Source organism: Psammomys obesus, unplaced genomic scaffold (genome assembly GCF_907164565.1).
Source record: "Psammomys obesus unplaced genomic scaffold, mPsaObe1.curated_primary_1811, whole genome shotgun sequence".
NCBI lineage: Eukaryota > Metazoa > Chordata > Mammalia > Rodentia > Muridae > Psammomys > Psammomys obesus.
In genome coordinates, this window is record NW_026596040.1 from 23992136 (window position 1) to 24009945 (window position 17810).

The 17810-nt window shown below is 42.9% G+C and overlaps 1 protein-coding gene across 3 annotated transcripts in view; it reads right to left on the reverse strand.

The window, feature by feature from the left end:
* Window positions 1-7859: 7859 nt before the first annotated feature.
* Piezo2 (piezo type mechanosensitive ion channel component 2) overlaps window positions 7860-17810 on the reverse strand; it is a 348488-nt gene continuing 338537 nt past the window's right edge. For all 3 annotated transcript variants that reach the window (XM_055622927.1, XM_055622925.1, XM_055622924.1), the window contains 7 exons: window positions 17572-17760; window positions 17071-17163; window positions 15738-15910; window positions 14209-14337; window positions 13001-13080; window positions 10125-10308; window positions 7860-9396 (listed from right to left, as the gene is read on the reverse strand). In XM_055622927.1, the coding sequence (XP_055478902.1) occupies window positions 9144-9396; window positions 10125-10308; window positions 13001-13080; window positions 14209-14337; window positions 15738-15910; window positions 17071-17163; window positions 17572-17760 (1101 nt within the window). In that variant the 3' untranslated portion in view covers window positions 7860-9143. The remainder of the gene's footprint in view (window positions 9397-10124; window positions 10309-13000; window positions 13081-14208; window positions 14338-15737; window positions 15911-17070; window positions 17164-17571; window positions 17761-17810) is intronic.

The window sequence follows — 17810 nt, forward strand, 5'->3', positions numbered from 1 at the left end:
TGATGATTTAAAGACATTGTAATGTCTTTAAAGAAAAAAACAAAATGAGGCAAACATTGGTTTTAAAACTGGGAAACAATCCCTCCTCTGACTGTGTGTGTGTGTTAGTGTTACTCTTAGTATACCTTTTGCATTGGAAGAACCTCTGTGGATTCTTATATTCCAAGATATTAGAATTCCTTAAAGAGTTACATGTACAAATTTAATTAAATTTCCATACAGTTCTGGAGACATTGCTTCATCTTCAGGCTGTGAGAATCAACCATTTAAGAGGGAACACTGTCTTTTAGGTGCAGATTCCAGTTCTAACAGACTTTAGTTTCACAGCACATTAGGTTTGTTTGTTTGTTTGTCAATGCTTTGGAGTTAAATTTGGAGGGACAAGGTTCTGTACAGACCAGACAGTAATCTCTCATTATTTGGTTTGAAATGTCTTTGCTGTGGTTTCTACATCTTTTTATACCTCTTGGATTTTAGGACGTAACGTAGTAGTCATTGGTAAATTCAGTCCAGTAGACAGCGTATTGATCAACTTAATAGAACAGCTGCCCCACAGACAATGTGATAGTCACATTTTATGAAGACAAACATCATGAAAATATTCTTCAGGAGGAGAACATGATATTCTGCAGTAACCACTCCCAACAATGGTTTAATATAACTGAAATTCTTATTCATCCGTGCCATGTGTCTGCCACAGGTCACCTGAGAGTTCTCTCTCAGGGCAGGGCAAGTGAGCACTGTGGGTCATAGTGCCAAAGAAATGGGAACCTGAGTACATCTGGTACCAGCCATAAGCTGCCTAAGAGAATGTCTCTCATAGGCTCATACATTTGAATACTTGGTCTTGTTTGTGGCTGTTTTGAGAGGATTGGGAGGTCAGGCTTTTCTGGATTAAGTATGTCCCCTGAGGCAATCCCTCTTGAGTTAGCTCTCTCTGCTCTCTATTTGTGTATTTGGGTATAGACTCTCAGCTGTTCTTGCTGCCGCACCTTTGCTCCACCATCATGGAGCCTCTGAAACCTTAAGCTCAAATGCTTGCTGTTATAAGTTGTGGTAGTGATGGTGTCACCACAGCAGTAGAAAAGAAATTAGTCCACACCTGAATTGCATCACCTGTCTGATCATGAAGTGGTCTGCTATCTGAGCATAGAATTCAGAGCCAGTACAGTAAGGACTATCCAGTCTATGAGTCTTGAAGCAATTGTGAACAACTAGAGTTCATCTTTCCAAACCCTCATGGGATTTTACTGCAGCATGAATTATTTCACACATCTTCATGTTTATTCCTTCCTCTCAGTCACTCAGTTACCCCTATTTTAGGTGACTAGACAAATCCAGGGGAATTGATATTCTGTATGTTTTTAGTGTTATTGTAAAATTATGGTGTTAGAACACAGGCCTGCCCCTTAAGTAACACTCTTAAGTTTCAGATGTCACTCTTTTCTTCTCTTCTCCCTGGGTCAGAGAGTTAAGAAACTGAACCTAATCATACCTGGCCCTTTGCCATATATGGTATCTTGAACTAAGTCAAGTGATATAAAACCTATCATCCCCTTTGTCAGGCCATAGATTTGATGGTTTAGTTGATCCCAGTCATTATGCACACAGGCTGCTACTGCTGCAGGTAGCTTTTATGGGAACATACGGAGGGAAGAAAGGGTAAATGAAGTGACTGTAATCTCAAAAACAAAAGAATTACTTTTAAAAAGCAAAAGCAAAAAAAATGGGGCTAGGAAAAAAAGAAAGGATGCACCTTTAGAGCTGGAAAGATGGCCTAGTTGGTCAGTGGGTGAGTGTGCTTGTGCAAACGTGAGGACCTAAGTTCAGATTCTAGCACCTGCACTGGAAGAAAAGATAAGGGCATGACCATCTCCGTGTGCCTGGAATCCCAGTGTTATTGGAAGCAGAGGCAGAGGATCACTGAAGATGCTGGCTACTGCCTAGATCCAGGCTCAGTGCTCTCAACAGAATAGGAGGAGAATAGATGAGGACATGGATGCCTAGCATTCTCCTCTACCTCTACATGTACAAACGTGCGCTTGCACATACACCATATACACCTTCACCATATTCTTATAAAGGAAGATATCTAATTGAAGCTGGCTTACAAGTTGAGAGGTTTACTTCATTATCATCATGGTGGGAAGCATGGGTGACATGCAGGCAGATAAGGGTGATGCAGAGTAGCTGAGAGTTCTACATCTGAATCAGCAGGCAGCAGGAAGACAGAGTCACACTAGGCCTGGCTTGAGCTTCTGAAACCTTGAAGCCCATCCCCTGTGACACACTTCCTCCAACAAGATCACACCTACTACATAAAGCCCATACCTCCAATGATGCCACTTCTTATGAGTCTATGGGGACCATTTTTATTCAAATCCTTCCACCCCGTTCCTGCTGTAGCTACTGCTTACTGATATCCAGGGAAAATGAGGGAGGCAAGATGAGCTGGTCTAGCCCGGAACATTATAACACCAGGTTTTGGCATAACTACTCTCTGAGTTTATCCTGGGCATTACTCATGTCTGCTCACCAGGATGGCAAAGCTGCCAGTAGGGGTTTGCAAAGATGGTAATGAAAGATGCTAATGGGTAAAGTTCCCCTGAAGTCAGGGATGATGCTCTCCTCATCTCTGCTTCTGCCAGCGATGCTTGTGAGGACCTTCTGCTCCATCAGCCACTTCCCATGTTTCAGGCAGTACACAGATAAGTGGCGTGGCATCAGCACCTGAGGAACCCGTGGTCTGAGGGAGGCTGAGCTGGAACTGATGGAAACGGCTCCTCCTCAGTGCTCTCTTGGTCTGATATACAAATGATACCACATGTCCAAACCAGCATGACTTCCTAGATGGTACTTGCTTAGCAAAACCTTGGGCCTTTCTTCAACCATTCTTGCATCCCGCCATTTCCTTTCAAAGCTATCAGAACAGCTCTGTTTTCCTCACCATGTTGTAGCCTGCTATTTGAGACAAATAACTCATACTTGGTTATCTACATAGTTACTACACTTTGGCTGCACTCAGTTATCTATACACCTGGTTGCACTCAGTTGCACTTGGGCTGCACTCTGGAAGACTCACCTCACCTAGAACCAATCAGCTTAAAGGTTAGCTGATAATACTTTGTCTAATTAGCCAAAAATGTAAGATTGCTTTGTACTGCCCTCACCATGTCTTTTGCATTTGGTTATTTTCCTATAAAAACCCTGCTGTGAGACCTGTAGATGTCACAGTTAGACTGCCTAGTCCTTACTGTGGCCCTGATCGATCAGCTTGGAGAGGTGTTCAAATAAACCATCCACTGAGACTGGAGTCTGAGTAGTTTGTGTGGCTATTTTGGGGGGCAGCTAGCTCCCATTGTCTGCTATTGCCTTATGTTCTGGCACTTATATCCTCATGTATTCCTCCCTCATAGTGAATATGGCTGACCTGTGGACCCCTGTGAAAGAATGTGTCTGCCTGCTGAGGCAGGGCAACCAGCACTGCTGCTCCAGCATTAGTTCCTAGGGTTCCTGGGGCAAGCCGGCCACCACTTCGCCAAGACACTGAAGTATCTTGATACACCTACTGGCTCCGCCACAGGCAGTGGTTGCTGTTGGCTGTGTGCATGAGTCTCTACCTGCAAAGGGGCCTTCAGCCCTGTAGCTCCAGTGAATTCATCTGAAACTCTGAGCCTAGATTTTTGAACCATAGGCACTGTGAGAAATAAATGCCATTATAAGACCCTTCAATTTGGAGAGATTTGTTCTATAGAATTCTGTAAATGGCACATATTATATGGAACAAATCTACTCTAAATGGTGTCTAATTTTGGTCCCTTACATAGTATCACGTTGGGACTCAGCTTCCCACAAAACATCCAGTAAAAGCAATTTGTCCTGCTCCTGCTCTACCTCCTACCTCCTTTGAGGCACGGGCTCCAGGGGTCAGAAGCAAAGTCATTGTCCTATCCACTCCCTGGACTATAGGTGTTTCCTTTCAGATTCTGATAACCAGATCCCATTTTGTCCAAATAACACCAGATCTAACGAAGGAGTCTTTCTTCTACCCTACAGAAAGATTGGTGAATGGTCCCTCCACTTGGTCCTTCAGCCTCTCCACATGTAAAACAAGATTGCTTCCTAATGAGAATGATGTCTCCCTCCTGCAATAAATCCACAGATCTCAGGACTGAGCTCCTTGCTTCCACCCTTCATCTAACTTTAAACATGGAACTGCTGCCTGGAGGCTGCACACTGTCTCTCATGATCATGAGAAAATGAATCAATATTAAGAATATTCAAGGTTATAGTATTGGCTTTGGGACCCAGTCTATGTCCCCATGGGATGTAACATTCATGATTACAGCATCCTCCCATGGCATTAGGAAGGTCCCCGGGGCAAGTAACTACAACCTAATTCCCTAGTGCTAGGGAGAACACCCTATATAAGTGAGTGAGTGTTTTCCAAAGTTGCATGAAGAGATAATGAAGGAGCTTAGAAAGGAAAGACAGCCATGCATCTGAGCTAGCAGTCCTGGAAAGAGTCTGGGTGTGTAGGCCTGTCAAATCTGCTCCTGCATTTTCACTTGTTCTGGTGTAATAGCACTACTCCACACTGGGGTTGGTCTGATTTCTTTTGTTCATAGAGGTCTAACCACGTAGCATACTGTCTGTTTTCAGTGCATCTTCCCACAAAAGGACTTTCTTAGGCATGTGGCCTCATCCTTCTTTGTTCTGATTAGAGGAACAGAGAATCAGGCTCTACCCTCCCTCTTTGGTCACCGGGGACCAGGCTCCATCCTCCTTCTCTGTTCCAATTTAAAGAATTCAAAACTCAGGTGATAAAGCTAGAACTTATGAAGTGAGGCCTCTAAGGATGCCGGCTTAATTCCTTGTTTGTGAACACATTCAATTCTTGGAAGGAGCCCGAGTGGGAGGTGGCATGTTGCTGTGGGGATGGGGTGATTCAAATGGTAATCTCTGCATTCCTTCCCTGGGGGAATATTCAGTAAATCTTACAAGGTCTTCTTGGTCTGAAATAGGAGGCTCTCTTTTAACTATGTTGTGGTGGTTCAACTTGGTTGTCAGCTTGACTGGACTAGGCATCAACTAAGAAATATGCTATGGGATAAATTTTTGTGGTCAGGTTATTTGAGATGGGCAGAGCCACTTTAAAAGTGACTGGCATCTTCCTGTGGCAATCCAGATAATAGGATGTAGAGGACTTTTAATTCAAACCATGGCTGTTCTGGCAAGAGATCACACCCAAAGAGCTAGGTCTGTATGATCCAGCTGGAATAAAAACATGCCTTTATTCCAGGAGACCAAGGCAAGCAAATCTGAGCTCAAGGCCAGCCTGGTATAGAGCAACTATCAGGTAAGAAAAAGCTTAGGTCCAGGTGTGGTGGTACACATCTTTAATCCCAAACAATGAAGGTAAAGTTCATTTGTAGAAGGAAGCACCATGTTTGAAAGTGATGTTTAATTGAGTGTCAGAAAAAGTGATGAATCAGAGAAGGATTTGACAGCATAGGAAATGCCCAACTCTCACAAGAAGAGAGGAAAAGGAAGCTACTTAAGGGGCAGTACAGAGAGGGAGGAGGCAGTTTTACTAGGACAGAAATAGACAGGTTGTAGAGAGAGAGATAACTCAGGTGAAGACTGAATAAGCCAGAGAATTAGAAGAAGCCAAGAGATTAGAGAAGATTGCTAGAGTTAGAGGCCAAGAAGAGCAATTCAGGCCCTGAGAGCAAAACCAGATTGAGTAAGTCAGCTAAGAGAGAAGTTTGAGCCAGAACACCTGAGTTGAACCAGCCAATCATAAGCTCAGTAAGAACAAGAAAGGGTGAGCTTATTAAGCAGTAAGTCTCAGAGGCTGAAAACATTCTAGGCCTAGGTTAGATTGTGTGGAGGCTAGAAGCTTTCAGGATTGGCATAGGTTAGCAAATGGAGGCAGTACTCTGAGACAACAATTGAAGCAGGGGAGTAAAAGTTCCTTTCATCAAAGAGATCTGTGTAAAAGCTTGGCATTTTACCTATTGCTTTCATGGTGGTGAGCTCATCTACCTTACTGCTGCCACTGCAGCTATCTGCCTTTCCTGATCTCAGCACTCACCTGTTTTCAGGCTTTGAGCAGTATCTCTCCAGAGATCCTCCAGGCCTTCAGCACCAGGGTGGGATTGCTAGTACATCCACACTTATAGACTGAGGAGCTACCAAGTTCTCAGACTGTCTAGTGTGAAGACATCCATCAGTGCACTCTCCAGACAACTGTGTAAGCTCCTCTAATAAATACCCTTTTAATATATATATATATTCACTCTATTGGTCTGTTTCTCTCAAGAAACCCTAACTAATCTGTGAGCCTGGAGAAAAATCTTTGGTTTGTATATATCTTTATCAAAACAATACATTACATTCGGTATGAATATTGGCATGCCATTCTATTCAAGGCGGACCTGCTATTGTGATGAAGGGATCAGAGAACAATTTTAATCCATATCAGCACCCAGGCAAGTGTAATACACACATCTATTGTGGACTTTATAATAGAATAACTTCCAGGAGAGGGTTTGGTAAATGTGGATTCTTATGCAAGATGTTCTGGTCAAGTACAACTATGCATCTCTGTAGCTATTTGCTTGACTATAATTTTATCTGTCTATCCTGAACAAAAACAACAACTAAATGCTATTGGGAATGGCCTGGCAAGATATACCCATTGCTGCAACAGTGGCATGAACCTTATAGAACTCACCAACCACTTTCTGAATGGATTTAAGGACTGCTCCACAAGATGGAGCTTATGCCTGGTACTGTTAACTGGTCCAAAAACCTATGACTAGTGAGGTCACAGGCCCTACAGGCGAACTCAAAACTGTTACTCTGATAAATGAAGAGTTGTTAAGCTGCCGCTAAGTTATTATATCTAAACCCACAAATTAGTGCATCTCTCAACCTTCATCAAAGAAGATTCTCTTTGGATTTAGATGAAGATGAATGTGGAGATCTAGTACTAAAACAGGGCCTCAAATTCCACCACTGAGACACAATTTTTAAGCTTCCCTTTTTTTTTTTTTTTTCTTTTAGTTTAGACAGTATCACTATGTTGCCCAAGATAGCACTGAACTTACTCTGAACTGGAATATAGTATTTTTCCTGTTGGATACCAGGGTTAAAGACTGTAGAGGACATGTGGATGGTCCAAGGGCATGCAGCCTAGTACCTGAGGCTTCATCATTCCCTACGTCCCATTCTTCCCTCTAAAACCCATATCCAAAACCGTGACAGAACTACCCCTGTGCTGGAAGGGAAGAGATATGTCATAGACACTTAGCAGGTATCAGGCTGGGCTACACAGGCAGCAGCCTTTGGGGAGCAAGAGGGCTTTTATGCTTTCTCATTAGTAGCTGAAGGCAAGGGGCTTGGCATGTCCCAAGGGGTTGATGGGTTTGTGAACTCCCGTAAGTGACCCACTTGGATAGTTGCTAATTCTAGTTGTCTGGAGACACCAGAGACTTCTATTACTACGTGACTTGATTTTATGCCTGCAGTGATTGATTGTAACAATTTATGTTGTCAGCCTGAGGCATATTACAGAACAAATGTGTACACTCGTTTCTCCAGAAAACACTAGACATCATTTGCGCTCTACTATTCTAGAAGTTCCTTAGCAGCTAGCCTTGCTTTACCTTTGTGAATTACTTTGTTCTTTGCTGAGATGGTCCACCCAGAGCACCTGTTTGAAAAGGACATTAAGGAGTGCTTTCTTGTTTTAATTCTTGGTATGCTCTATTGGAAACAGTAACCTTTCCTACTCCAAGCAAGGACAAATGAATGAGTAAGTGAATGAAAAATAAGTAGAGCACTCTTCAGGCCGCTTTGCAGGATGTGCTTTATTTTAAGCCAGTCCTGAATCCAGAGTACACAGGAGTGGTTTCTGACATGTTCTAGCCATTCAAAGGTTCTCCTCAGAAACTGTATTTTTAATATTGAATGAAAACTACATGTCAATCATAAATTTTCATGCTACATTGCTATTTCATGAAGAGGTTGTGTTTTCAATGATAATAATTTAAGAAAAGGCCATTTTTTTTTAATTTCCCCAAGCTCAATATACATATTTCTTTCATAATTATGAACTTAAAAAAACCCGTCTTAGATGTAAAAATGTGACCCGGAATATGTAAACTCTTTGATATGCCTGAAAAACAGCAAGGAAAATGTCACACACTGGAAAAAAACCACTGCCTTAAATCATGGGAATGGGAGAAAGTGTGTGAGAGGGTGGGGGAGAGGCAGAAGGGACGGGGAGAGGCAGAAGAGCCCTGTGGCCTCAGTCACTGGAGTTACAAAACCGAGGTGTTCCCATCAGGCTGGGCTGACCGCTGCTGCCGTCGTTCTGGTTCTGGTGCCATCTGAAGCAGAATGGTCGCCACTACCCGGGGTGGTTACCTCCCGACCTCACAGGCAGGAGTCCACGTAGGTGCTTTGCTGAGTGTTTTTTTCCTGAGAAGTCACTGGTGTTCAATAGAAAGATTTCTTACCAGTCTCCGGTTGAGATAAGGCAGTAGAGTAACTAATGTTAACTTTTTGCTTAGAATGAGGCTTGTCCTTCCACCAACATCTTCTGGGTCCGCGGTCCCCTCTTCCCTCTCGGAGCTCAGGCAGTGCCGCTGCCTCCTATTGCTGTCACACATCTGGAGTGTAGTGTGCCGAGGGCTCACGGGGTCTCTGCTCAGCAGTTTCCCCAGCGGTGAGAAGGGCTGTGTGTTGCGCTTTGACCACGATGCCGGGAAAGGTGAGGTCCCTAGAGAGTAAGGCATAGGTGCCTTTCCTTTTTCTCCCAGGGAAGGGACCTACATGAACCTTTCACATTTAACTGATAAGAATGCAAGACACTGTTGACTGAAAAAAAAAAAAAAAACTAAAGCAAAGAGCCCTGATTTCAGAGCAACGGGAATACGAAAAACTTCAACAGCGACTTCTTGTGCGAGGCGGCTTTCATGAACAGGAAAATCAACTTCCCTCAGCCACCTGTCAGAAGAGAAATGGTTGCCACCAGACTAGAAATGCTTACCTCTTAGAAGAATATTGTGCTTTTTCTTTAAAAAAAAAAAAATTCGAATGTTAACTTTCTTTGCAGTTTGGGTCTTAAGGTATCAATTTGTTTTTTCTCTAGTCCACTTGATCATTGTTTCTGGTGATCTGTACAGGAATATCAATTTGGCATAGAGATCTTCTTCCAGTTCCAGTTCCCCTGTCTCCCGGACCAAAAATATATCTGTGCACAATTTCAAAATTCGATCCACATTTGGAAGCTCTTCAAACATGATTGAGTGAGAAATCCCACTGAAGAATTCACGAACAAACTTCCCAATTACAAGGACAACTGATGCGTATAATCCCATGATACTGAAAGAGAGAGCAAGGGAAAAACACCCCCCAAACAATTACTATGGTTAGGAATATATGTTGGCTTTACTCTGACAGAATGCAGCACATCAGGTAGAAACACAGTTACATTGCGCATCTATCTTAAGTAATGAAATGCTGCATGGATTTTTTTTTTTTTGAGGTTAATTCTGAAGAACATAACATGCTATATTTGTAGCTTAAGGGAGATGGTGGATTCAATTGGATTGGAATGTGTTATTTAAGCAGCAGAAGGAGAGGAAGTATTCTAGGTCTGTTCTATTTTGGTATCGATTTGATCCATTTGCTCAGGGGCAGAAAGCAACCTAAGCCAATTGCATGAAGCCAGGCCATAACAGGAAGGCATAGGACAAAGGTGTCTCTCAGGGTTGTGTGGGACATACCAGGTATTCTGATGTCTTTGGACCTCTTGTCCCTGTGTTCTGAAATGAAAGGCCATGGCTTTGTCACTTTTTGTTTGTTGGTTTGTTTTTGTTTTTTGAGACAGGGTCTCTCTATGTAATCCTGGCTGTCCTGGATTGGCTTTGTAGACCAGGCTGGTCTCAGACTCAAAGAATACTGGGATTAAAGGCGTGTGCCACCATACCCAGCAACTTTTAATAGTGTAAAAACACAACTCAGCTCCTAGGAGGTAAAAGGCTGCTATTCCAACTTCACAGCTTCCAACTTCAAACGTTAGAACTGTTAATCATTCCACGACTACTTACCCGTAGCCAGCCAAGAAGCCCAGACTCGGGGGACTGACTTTGTCATTGAACACCACCAGCTCTAAGGCTTGGGACCCTTGATTGAATATCCTACTTCCAGTCAGGTTGAGTACCCACCACTCACTATTGGATTTAGTGACATTGTCTCTGAACAAAATGATGGTGATATTCATGAAATTATTTTCTAGGAGAGGAGAAAAACAAAAACAAAGGGAGCATGAGAGTCTCAGGATTTGTTGTAAATCAGAATTCCCAGATGGCAAAACCCAGTCAACATTTATATTGGACAGTTCCAAAGTATGAAAGACACAGGGACATGACAAAGGCAAGTGGAGAGGAAATGGGGGTCCACCACAAAGCTGTGCTGATTATTCTGAGAAGAGAGTGTACACCAAGGTCCTCATCAGCAACCTTTGATGCAAGTGATCGAGACGTTTGTATTTCCAGCACTTACCGAGTACATCCCTCGGAGGAAGGTACTTTTCCGGGTGTTGAGGGGTTATAGAATGACATTCGATAATGCTCCTCATTTTAATGGGAAAAAGACTATGTACACAAGACCATGTGGCAACTAGCATAGGGCCAGCATTGTGAAGGTCTATGTCCTTGAAGAGAATCACTTCTGAGTAGTGGAATCTATAACTGCTTAAAGAAGAAATGGCACAAGAGCCAAGTTTTGCCGGCTCCACAATGTGGAGAGGGTAGGTAGAAGGACTGAAAGCAAGAAGTCTTCAAAGCTATGGCACCTATTGTTTTGGTCAGTGGTTGCTCTTGTTGGAGCATAAAGAAAAACAAGGGAGGAAGAAAAGGATAGATAACAGCTTAGAGTTCCATGGTGCATATTTTCCTAGGAAAATTTCTTCCTTGCATCTTCAGGGACAAACATGCACACTGTAAATGTGGGAAATGGATCATCTCTATTTCCTAGTATGAGTTTGATTGTATGACTCTAGTACAGTAATTTTTGGAGAGAGGAATATAAGAATTGGTACATGAATGGGATGGATGGGTAGGTGAGTAGGTAAATGGATGGATGGATGGATGGATGGATGGATGGATGAATGGATGGATATGTGGGTGAATGGATGGTGAATGGTTAGGCAACTGAATGGATGTGTATATATGTAAGTAGATGGCTTGCTGTCTGGGTGTGTGGGAAAATAAATGGATGATTGGGTGAATGGATGAATGGGTGGATGGATGGGTGGGTGGGTGAATGGATGAATGATGAATGAATGGATAGATGGATAAATGAGGTGATGGATGAGTAGATGGGTAGATGGACAAAGAAAGATGAATGGCAGAAGATTAGGAAAGACGAAGTTCTTGTCAAGTAAGAATATGATTAATTTGGGACCTTCTGTGATCGTGATAACTATGGTTCTCAAGACCATAGACAGTCACAAGTAGGACCATCCTGTTCTAGGTCCAGAGAGTTTTAGGTTTGGATCTAGTTCTACTGAGTATGTGCTCCAATGTCAGCCACACCTCGAGTCCGAGTCTCTTAAGATATAAACTGGAGATTACCAACAGCTTATTCTCCATTTGCCTGTGGTGACATCTCAGAGTGTAAGGAATGGAAGGAGCTGTAGGGGAGAGAGAAGTCCATGATACTGCAAGATGGAAGACAAAGAGAGCTGAGAGTGGAGCATGGGGAGAGGCTAGCCTTGAAAAGGGAGACAGGGCACAGTTTTCTTTGAATCTGCATGGAAGGAGGAATGGCCTTGTGAAATAAAATTCTTTTTAATGAGGCAGAAGGCATGTGAGGAGCATCCAATAGGCTGGATTTAATCAGCTCTGTCAACTAATAGGGAGGGCATCTGCTGAAACAGTAGCAGCAAAGAGCTTGAAAACTCAGTTATTTCTGAAGGATCCATTTGTCTTTTTGAGCTAAACAGTTTCTGTTTTAAAAAGAAATATAAAATTTCCCCTATGCACTCAGAAGTTACTAAAGCATGCTCATTTATTGTTGATGAATAATAGCATGTGGAGATGGACTTGGCCTTGTGTTCATCCCCATGACTGCCTATGGCCATCTCCATGTGAGATCTTAACTGCTTGCCAGCCGAATGTGAGCATCATGGATCCCAGACTCCAGTACCCACCATGGTGCCCGGTGCCTGGTGCAGAGTGCCTCATCCAGGTTGGTGAATGAACACACACTGGATACCTGCATCGCACTTCACCATCATCAAAAGGACCAGTGACTTGAGGAAGTGGAATCAAGCAGTTCTAGGTAACACCCAGTCATTCAGTGACAGTGTGTGTCCTGATTCAAAGTTGTCATTGTGCCACCATTATAGTCATATAAACCCAGATGCAGCCTGTTTGGTAGTAACCAGGTTTAGTGGTGTATATGCATTTGCTATGCATAAATGTTATACAGGCAAGTAGTCTATGATTGACAGAAATAGCATGGGACATACGGCGGCTGCCACACCAAAACAACAGCTTCTTTCCATCACTCTTATGCTAGCAAGTCCAATCACTAACACACATTATTGGTATGTACTGACCCTGGGGCTCAATCAAGCATGCCTCGTGCTGTTTCTATTGCCTTTAGTGGGAGAAACCATCATGTTTTCCAGTGTGTGAGGCATTTCTCTGTAAGCAATGTGGTTGCTCAGGGAATCAAGCAAGGAGAGTCATAACCATGGGGATGGATCAGTCAGGGACTTTGACCAACAAGGAGAAGAAAATGAAGACCACGGCTTGCAGATGTGTCAATGATGGCTAGAGAGGGCAGAGGTTTCATGGCGCTTGTTTAGCAGGATGAAAGAACTAGAAAACCAGTTTGATAAATATTTAAAATGCAGACTTCTAAAGTTGAATAAAAGTAAGATTTGCACAGTTCTGAGAAGGCTTCTCCTCCTTACCAGATAGAAGTTGCTTTATAGGCTTTGAGTTTGAATCACTGGGTGCCTTCACGTAGTACGGGTAGATCCTTTCTATTGTCCTGCATATTAAGAAAATAAAAAGATGAACTGTAGTTGTTTCTACACCTAAAGTTGATATTTCTGTTGCTATTTTGACCTTATAACAAATAAAGATAAAGGTCCTTATATAACAATGTATTGTATAAACATCAGAATTAAAGGAATTTTGTTAAAACCACATCTCACCAAAGCTGAGATCCCATGAATTCTATCCACGTAACTCCTGATACATGTGGCTTCAAAGCAGCTGCTGTAAGATCTTTCTTACATTTGTGAGCTGTTACTGAAAGAAGGCCATGTGGTTGTTTTGCTTTTTTTTTTTTTCTGGCTAGGATATTTTAATAGCTATCTTTATTCTTTTCTGACTTTGATTTTTTTTTTTTTTTATATTTCAAAAATACCTACAGTCAAGAAGATTGCATGGTTGAGCTGGTGAAGTGCAAGTGTGTGGACAGAGCACACAACCTGGAGCTGAAGCCCTTGTCCTACCTTTTTAAGGGGATTGCAGCAACACCGGCTCATGTTATGGCAGACAGATGCCTGTAGGAGTTATTATATCTCTAAACACATGAGGATCAGCACGGTGACACCCAGTGCATGGAGAAGGGGGCCCTGGGACTGAGGGAGAGAGCTGCCTTGCAGTGGGCATTGGTCCCTGAGGGTGGGAGAACAGTATGCCTCATGGTGGAAGGATAGCAGGATAGCACTTCAATATGGATGGAGAGTGTCCTTGGAGCCAGCCCACACTGTCATTAGCAACATATGCATAGCGTAACTGAAAGGCAAGTGGAGAAAGAGTCCTGGACTGAAATGAACTATCTTTTTATTTATTTGTTTGTTTGGTTTTGGTTTTTGGTTTTCAAGACAGGGTTTCTCTGTGTAGCCTTTGCTTGGACTCACTTTGTAGACCAGGCTGGCCTCGAACTCACAGAGATCCACCTACCTCTGCCTACCTGAGTGCTGGGATTATATGCATATACCACTGGGCCTGGTGATGAACTGCCTTTATTCTAGCAAAGTAGGGCCTGTCAATTAAGGTTCACTTGCATGCTCAAAGAAGCTGGATTACTTTATGAGTTTCTACCGAGACATTTTGTGACAACTTCACATTCTGATGAAAGTTTTATTCACAGTGTACCACAACTTACACTGGCGTGTTTGAACTTTCTGTGTCATTGCCAGCAATCATTTTAGCTATGTTATTTCGTGTTACATCCGCAAGGGGAAAAGAAAGCTTATCCGTTGCTATTTCCGCTTTTGCGCCCAGAGTCATGTTTCTGTGAAGACAGAAATGGGGAAGAAAAGCTTAACATCAGTGGTTGCTCTGAAGTCTGGAAGAGAGATTCATAGACCCTTGATACTTTTGTATCTCACCAAGTTTTCAGTGAGTTCAGATTTTTCCATCCCAACCTTCCCGGCTACCCTACCTCCTCTTCACCCTCCTAAACAGCCAAAGTATTAAGACGGAGGAAGATTATAACCCCATAATACAGAATAGAGGGACCAGAGTCTCCTGACCAAGGAGCAGCTGTCATGATGAGCTCAGGAATTTCGAGACAGTCTTATGTGAAAGGAATGATGTCAGTCTCCATGGTGACCAGCAGAACCAGTGTTTTAAAAATAGTGCTTAATCAGAAGTTATTTGTCTTCTTGTTATGGATCGATGGCTCTTCAAAACAAAATATAGAAGCCAAGCTTGTGGACGCTGTTACAAATTGGAATTGAGGGATTGGAGACATTAAGGAGAGAATAAGATTACAGAAAGCATTCTGGATGACCTCTTAGAAATGGCATTTTCCAGTTTTTTTGTCAGTTAATTTCACATTCTAAGCTATCCTCTGAACTTGCCATGATTCCTTCATTTTGTTTAGTTTTTTTAAAACACGGTTTTGCTCTGTAGCCCTGTCCTCCAACTCAATGGGAGTCTTCTGCCTCAGCCCTTTGAGGACTACAATTACAGGTGTGAGCTGTTATGATCTCTTTAAAGCCAAGAAATTCAAGTTGTGGCTTCAAGTGAGCTTGCAGGTCGACTTCCTGAGGTTCTAGCTTTCAGGACTGACAAAGGAAACCAAGTAACCACGTTCTGTTGTGCTGACTAAATGCACACGACTGAAAAAACTGTGTGAAATGTCTAGATGAAAGAACTTTTCGTAAGTCATACTTGCTTTATCCAAAGGCAAAGGCAGGGCATTCGCTCAGGCTTGGCTCTGATGGGGTTGGGGTGGGACCTCCCCTGGGTCCCCTGCTTCTGGGACTGCTAAGACACCCTCCCATCTCACAGCCACAGACAGATATCCCAAGGCTTCTCCAGTAGAGCTTGCAGGTGGGGATCCGAGCCTTCAAATGCTGCGGTGCTCCACTGCTCAGACCGAAGGTCAATGTTTTGTGGACTGCTTAGTCCACCGCCCGATTCATTTTCTAAACCATTCTTTCCATTCTCTTTACTTTCCCATCTTGCTAACAGAATTCATAAAAATAAAAAAACTAAAAGAACTAAGACACTCTTAGTCTGGTCGATGATTCCCAGAAAAGCCGTATTTCATAAACAAAATGTGAACTTTAGCATCAGAGGAAAGCGGCTGAGCATAGAGATCATGTCAAATGGTGCTTCTGTTTGCTCCCCCAGCCTGAGGTAAGATTAGGGAAAGGAAAGGATGCACAGAAATACAGTAACTACCTCTGAATACTCCATGAAAACACAACTGAGAAGGAACTATTGGGGTCGGTGAGCTCCTGTATCATTTTCTGCTTACTGGGAGGGCTGATGGTCCACAAAGAATTTGAGTTTCCTTCCAGTTCTGCTACTGTTATGTCTTCTCTTTCATAATTTTCCAGAAATTGCATGGCTCCCTGAATGCACAAAAAAAATACATACATATAAACGGTTTCTATCACGATGCTCATAAAGGAAGCAGTTGCTCTTTTTTTCAACTGATTTTACCAAGAAGTCTCCCTAGGAATGGACGGTTACATGGTGCCAAGATGTTGGGTTCCTAGTGCAACTCCAGTTATGTGCGCAACAGGTATTCAAACATTTTTATCAATCAATAAAGGAGAACCTCATAATTCACATCATGTTTTCCCATTGCCAGGAAAACCATGAACTAAGGATGCATCACCCCCTCACAGGAGCCAGGATGTAATCCACCCAGACCCTCTCCTAAAGGATGCTGATCGCCAAGATTAGTTTTGCTGGCATTGGTGATGATTTCAAACAGAAGTGTCTGTTTGCTTGATCAGCTTCCACAAAACTATCATTTGGGAAACTTTTTTTTTTTAATGAAAATCATGTTGTTATGTTATTGGAATGCAAACTAGAGAGAAATGAAAACCATCTGGGTGCAATCCTACCACAGCACCTTTCCATGGTCTTATGCAGTAAGGGACACATTTCTTTTTTTTGTTTAATATCTTAAAATAAAAGTCTGATTATTTTTCATCTATGTTTTACTTGAGAACTTGTCATGTAATTCATTGGACTCTTGAAGACAATTTTACTGCCAGAGAAATTGCTTTGGAAATCGTCATTCCGGAGAGTAAAGTGTGTACTGTAAGTGCTGTCAGAACTGCAAGCCCTTGCGTTCAGGACGACTGCTGAGGGAACCAGTGTGAATCACCGATGTGCTTTAAAGTAAGTCCCTAGCTGTTGCTTTCCCATATTTTGAGGTAATTTCTTAATTCAAGGTTCCCAGAACAGGCAGGCCAATCAAGGATCAGTATCACTACAGTTTAAAAACTGTATGCGTGTGTTTTAATGAGTAGGACCTTGCTGAACATTCGTTAAAGTGTTCCAAATTAAACTTGTGTGTGCTATCACGCTTTTTATCAAAGTAGCTGGTGGCCAGCAAGGTGCCACTTATAACTGATGATTCTAAAAAAAAAAAAAAAAAAACAACAACAAAAAACCTTCCTCTGCTCACCGCCAGAGGGCACAGAAAATCCAGCCACTTGACAACCAGTAAGGGAGCCTATGTGACGGTCTTCAGGGAGTTTGCCACACATTTACTTACAGTGTTGGTGGCGAAAGACTTTATGAATGCACCATACTTTGTACCGTTCATAACTTTCAGCTGGCTTTGCTGGGCACTCATTGTGAAGATAGGCTGGAACGCAAAGACACAGGGCACAGTCCACATTACATGGTGCTTCCATGCATTTGGGTTAAAATAAAGACATTTACCTACTTATGAATTATTGATGCCTCGAAGGCAGTTGGCCTCAGGGATCACTTTTTGCACTGATTAGTTCTGTGCTCAAAACCAACACATCACTATTATTATCATTGCTCTTACTACCTACAGAGCTGGAGATCAAACCCAGGCCGCTGCACAGCCTCACCAACACAACTACCCTGGAACCAAGTTGGTGCGCTTTTCTTTCCACATCCCGTGTCTGCTGACATCTAGAGAAAACTCTGGCATTGGGAACCATCACTGCACATCCTGGTCAGGGCTCCCGTGCCCAAATACTGCACTAGAAAAGGTCCCAGAACACAGGGGAAGCTAGATTACCTGATACCCTCCTAGGGTGATTGTGACTGACACATCCAGGGGCCGGTTGATCACCCCTGCGACAGATTTGATCAAAGACATGAAGAGCAGAGGAAACCAGACGATACAGATGAGCAGGACTATTATCATGCCGCCCATCCCATACTTCACAGCTTTCTTCTTCTTCTGGCCCCTGGGCTGAGGGTATCTCTGCAACACAGGGATTTAGAAGGGCTCATTGGGTGCCTGAGAGGAGGGGA